Source organism: Oxyura jamaicensis (assembly GCF_011077185.1).
Source record: "Oxyura jamaicensis isolate SHBP4307 breed ruddy duck chromosome 28 unlocalized genomic scaffold, BPBGC_Ojam_1.0 oxy28_random_OJ72943, whole genome shotgun sequence".
Taxonomy (NCBI): Eukaryota; Metazoa; Chordata; class Aves; order Anseriformes; family Anatidae; genus Oxyura; species Oxyura jamaicensis.
The window spans coordinates 1-4,978 of NW_023304887.1; the positions used below are offsets into that span (position 1 = coordinate 1).

General features: G+C 69.4%; 2 protein-coding genes across 2 annotated transcripts; one reads left to right on the plus strand and one right to left on the minus strand.

The window, feature by feature from the left end:
- Window positions 1-6: 6 nt before the first annotated feature.
- KCNN1 (potassium calcium-activated channel subfamily N member 1) lies at window positions 7-4,972 on the plus strand (the record flags this gene model as incomplete). The annotated part of the gene is made up of 10 exons (XM_035313174.1): window positions 7-412; window positions 499-594; window positions 675-1,093; window positions 1,567-1,575; window positions 3,191-3,332; window positions 3,412-3,522; window positions 3,613-3,740; window positions 4,234-4,242; window positions 4,603-4,672; window positions 4,763-4,972. Coding segments are annotated over exons 1-10 (1,527 nt in total), but the record flags the coding sequence as incomplete, so codon positions are not given.
- LOC118158504 (collagen alpha-1(I) chain-like) lies at window positions 1,627-3,184 on the minus strand. The gene is made up of 2 exons (XM_035313175.1): window positions 1,834-3,184; window positions 1,627-1,792 (listed from the first exon to the last, which is right to left on the minus strand). Exons 1-2 carry the CDS (start codon window positions 2,914-2,916, stop codon window positions 1,661-1,663), a joined length of 1,215 nt encoding a protein of 404 aa, XP_035169066.1. The 5' UTR covers window positions 2,917-3,184; the 3' UTR covers window positions 1,627-1,660.
- Window positions 4,973-4,978: the final 6 nt, after the last annotated feature.

The following is a 4,978-nucleotide window of genomic DNA, read 5'->3' on the forward strand; positions in this document are numbered from 1 at the left end:
CCCCCCCCCCGTTCCTCCCCAGGTGCCCCCCGCGCCGCTGAGCCATGCGGCATCGCCCGGCCCCCAGCTCGCCACAGCCATGAGCGGCTGCCGCTCCAATGGGGGGGTCCTGAGCGCCTCGACCCCCACCCTGCACCCGCTGGAGGGCGAGACCCAGCCCCTGCGGCCCCGCCGCCCCCCCGGCCTGGAGGTGGTGGTGGTCTCCCGGCCCGAGCAGCCCCCGGCCCCCGGTCACGATGCGGCCGAGGCGCGGGGGCCGCGGCGCAACCAGAACATCGGCTACAAGCTGGGCCACCGGCGCGCCCTCTTCGAGAAGCGCAAGAGGCTCAGCGACTACGCCCTCATTTTCGGCATGTTCGGCATCGTCGTCATGGTCACGGAGACGGAGCTGTCCTGGGGGGTCTACACCAAGGTGGGGGGGCGGCGGGGGGGATGGGGTTCGGGGGGGGGTCTCCGCACCGCGCCCCGCGGGGCTCACGCCGCCCGCTGCCCTCGCAGGAGTCCTCGTACTCGTTTGCACTGAAATGCCTTATCAGCCTCTCCACCGTCATCCTCCTGGGGCTCATCGTCATGTACCACGCCAGGGAGATCCAGGTGAGGGGCACCCGCGGGTGGCTGCGCACTGGGGGTCTCGCCACCCCCCTGCCGCCCTCCCAGCGCCCCGCTCCCCGCAGCTCTTCATGGTGGACAACGGCGCCGACGACTGGCGCATCGCCATGACCTACGAGCGCATCTTCTTCATCGCCCTGGAGCTGATCGTCTGCGCCATCCACCCCATCCCCGGGCAGTACCTGTTCACCTGGACGGCGCGGCTCGCCTTCACCTACGCCGCCTCGGTGGCCGACGCCGACGTGGACATCATCCTCTCCATCCCCATGTTCCTGCGGCTCTACCTGATCGGGCGCGTCATGCTGCTGCACAGCAAGCTCTTCACCGACGCCTCCTCCCGCAGCATCGGCGCCCTCAACAAGATCAACTTCAACACCCGCTTCGTCATGAAGACCCTCATGACCATCTGCCCCGGCACCGTGCTGCTGGTCTTCAGCATCTCCTCCTGGATCATCGCCGCCTGGACCGTCCGCGTCTGCGAGAGGTAAGGGGGGGGGGGGGGGGGGGGGGCCGGGGGGGGCCGGCGGGGGCCCTGGGGGGGGGCGCGGGGCTGGGGCGCAGCTGAGGACGCACGGAGCTGACCTGGGGGGGCTACGGGGGGAGCACCCGGAGAAGAGGTCCCTGGATGTCTTCGCCGGATCCTCGTGCCTCGGGTGCGGTGGGAGGTGGCCGTGGTGCTTTGCCGGAGCCGCGGTTGTTTGCCAGGAGGATGCCGGAGCCCCGGTGGGGAGGACGCCGTCCCCGCGCGTCCCCAGGGGATGATGCGGGACCCCGTTACCGCTGATGGGGCGGGGGTCTCGGGGCTGGGATGTGGCACGTGCTCCTCAGCTGCGCCCGGCCGGGGTTGGGCTGCGCTCGCCCGTCCCCGCGCTCGCCTTCCTCGGCCGCTTCTCCTCGCCCCGGGACCTCGCATTAACTGCTCTTGTTTTCCCTCTCTGACCGCTCTGCTGCTCGCAGGGACAAACTGTGAGTCACCCCAGGAACCGAGAGCCGCGTCCTGCACGGGACGTTCCCCCCTCACCCCCCCTGCCCCCCCCGCCCCAGGCTTGTGCTACTCAGAATTTAGGATTAGCTGCAGCCGGCGGGTTGGGGAGGGGGGTACAGGAGGGGGCACCCGGGCCAGAACAAAAATCCCACAGACCTGGAAAGGGGCCGGAGCCTTTTCCACTTGGAACCTCAGCAGCTGCTCGTTGCCCCCCCTCCCCGTGCCCCCAGCTGGGACGGATGCGGTGCCCAGGGCTGGCTGCAGCCGCGCTTTGAACGCTCGGGGGGGGTCCCGTGGGGATGGGGGTGTGGAACAACCCCTTTCTGCCCCCCTTTCTGGTGGGTGCGTTTGCTGCAGACCCCCCCGCGGGTCCCTGGGGTGGCCCCGGGGCTCCCGGTTTTGTTCCCGGAGCCGAGCTGAGCAGCGGAGCCGAGCCAAAGCAGCCGGGAAGGAGCCCCTGCACCCGTTTTATTTCCAGATGGGGGCCGAAACATCTCCAAAGGGTTTGTGCTCGGCTCCGAGCATTCCCCATCGCTCAGCGTTTCCTCTCCTCGATGCACGTGGTTCGGGCGCGCTGGGGGAGTCCCGGGGATGCTCCTTGGGGTGGAGCAGGGGAAGGGAAAGAAGAGGGGGCAGAGGGACAGCGGGCAGCGCTGCAGCACCGTGGGGCAAAGTCCTGGGGCTCCCGGTGCTTTTGGGGACCAGCTCAGCCCGGCCGTGCCCGGCACCCCCCCGGTGCACCCCAGCGCCAACCTCCCCTGGGGTGCGTCACCCCCCGGCGTCGCCCCACCGCATCCCCCGGTGCCGGCTGAGGTTCCAAGCCCAAACTTTGCAGGCTCCGCCTGGGGAGAGGGGGAAGGGGGGGCCGGGCGGAGGGACGCAGCAATCCTAAATTCCTCGCCGCACGCTTTGAGTCCGCCCCGGCTTGCTGCGATCGGCCCCTTCCCTTTCCTTGCCTCTGCCCCCCGGGTGTGCGCGCTCCCCGCTGCTCCCCGCATGTCCCCGCTGCCCGGCTTGGCCGCCTCGGCTCGTCCCGGTGTCCCCATGTGTGGCGGGGCTCCGTGGGGGGGACACGGCCGCAGGCGTTCGTGGCTTCGGTGCTGGCCACGAGATCTCAAAGCACGGTGACAGCAGCTCAGTCCCTGCCGGGGTGGCCTCGGGGAGCGAGGGGTGCCCTGCTCCAGCCGGTGTCCCCAGTGAGGACACTGCAGTCGTCCCCAGCTCTGCAGAGAAACGTCCCCTCCTGGGGGCCTTGTGGTGACACCCGTGTCCTGTGCTTTGAGATCATCAGGGGCAGCTTGAGGAGGGTGGGGATTCGTCATCCCCCCGCTCCCGGCGCAGCCCCGGGTGGGCGCAGCTCCGCCACCCTCCTGTCCCCTCTCCACGGGACACTTTGGTCTCCAGCGCTGTGGGTGCCCGGCCCCAAGGTCAAGCTGGAACCCCGGTGCCTCTTCTTGGGGACCCCCGCGGCACGGCCGGGAGCTCGGGCACTCCCCCGGCTGCAGCCACGGCACGGGGAAGCGGCTGCAGATCGCGTGGCCAAGCCCACGGCGCGGGACCCCGCAGCTAACGGGCGCTGCGCTTGGCCCCGGGCAGGTACCACGACAAGCAGGAGGTGACCAGCAACTTCCTGGGGGCCATGTGGCTGATCTCCATCACCTTCCTCTCCATCGGCTACGGGGACATGGTGCCGCACACCTACTGCGGGAAGGGCGTGTGTCTGCTCACTGGCATCATGGTGAGCGTGCTGGGGGTCCCCGGGGGGGCTGCGAGCGCCCGCTCGTGCCGGTGCCCTCACCCCGGTGCTGTGCCCGCAGGGTGCCGGCTGCACGGCTCTGGTCGTCGCCGTCGTTGCCAGAAAGCTAGAGCTCACCAAAGCGGAGAAACACGTGCACAATTTCATGATGGATACGCAGCTAACAAAGCGGGTAAGGGTCCCCCCCCAGCTCCCCTCTCCATCCCCTCTGGCAGCGTCCCACTGCCTCCGTCCCCGACCCCCGGCGTTTGGTTGCCTTCAGGTGAAAAATGCTGCTGCCAACGTACTCAGGGAAACGTGGCTCATCTACAAACACACCAAGCTGGTGAAGAAGATCGACCATGCCAAAGTTCGGAAACACCAGCGTAAGTTCCTCCAAGCCATCCATCAGTAAGTGCCAAACCTTTACCTGCTTCCTACGCGGCGCCCGGGCACGGGCGGAGCTGCCCAAACGCCGCCGGGACGTCCCCGGCCGGGCCACCGCCGTGGCACCGCCAGCCTGGGTGGCCGTGGAAATGACCCCTTCTTCTGTGCTGCCCCCCGATTTCTGCCGGCTCTACCCCACACGCCCGCGTCCCTGGGCTGGCATCCCGATTGCCCTGGCAGTCCTGTCCTGGGGGGATGTTCCCTCAGTGCATGGGGACCCTGGTGGCGTCGGGGACGGTGCTGGGGTGACCTGGGGGTACGCAATGGCACGGCTTGGTGTCACCGTGTCTGCTGTCCGGCTTCACCCGCATCGAGCCCCCGGTGCCTCCTGCTTTGGGGGGGGGGGGAGCGGAGGGTTTGGGGGGGGTGAGGGGGGCCGCTGTCGTCCCCGTGCGCTCTTGGTGGTGGTATTAAACCTGCTGTTGTGTTTTGTCTCTGTTCTGCCCCGTCCCTGCAGAGCCCAGAAGTAAGTCTGCCCGGCTCCTCCGTGCCTGTCCGTGTGCATGGGCTCAGTGCTGCAAAATGGGGGGGGGGGGACGGCATGGCAGCGCAGCCCCCCCTGGCCGGGGCTGTCTCTTCTTCGGGAGGGTCCGGGGCAGCGCCGGGCCATGTGGGAACGTGGGAGCCCCCCAGGAGTTTGGGAGCTCCCCAGGAATGTGGGAGCCCCCTGGGAATGTTGGAGCTCCCCAGGAACATCGGAGCCCCCTTGGGAACGTGGGAGCCCCCCAGGAATGTGGGAACCCCCCCCCCCGAGTGCATGCCGGGGCGCTGGGGAGGACCCCGCGGGGTGCCGCTGAGCCGTGCCCGCTCCCGATTCCCCCGGCAGGTTGAGGAGCGTGAAGATGGAGCAGCGCAAGCTGAACGACCAGGCGAACACCCTGGTGGACCTGGCGAAGGTGAGCCCTGCCGGGGAGGTGGGGGGAGACACAGCACTGGGCCGGGGGGGGGGAAGCACGGCGCTGACACCCCCCCCCCCTTCCCGGCAGACCCAGAACATCATGTACGACATGGTGTCGGAGCTGCAGGAGCGCAACGAGGACCTGGAGAAGCGCATCGGCGCCCTGGAGAGCAAGCTGGAGGCGCTGGGGCTGAGCCTGCTGGCGCTGCCGGGGCTCGTGAGCCAAGCCATCGGGCAGCAGCAGCGCGAGCTGCTGGGGAGCTGGGCCCCCCGCCTCTGCTCCGCCACGGCCCCCTGCACCCCC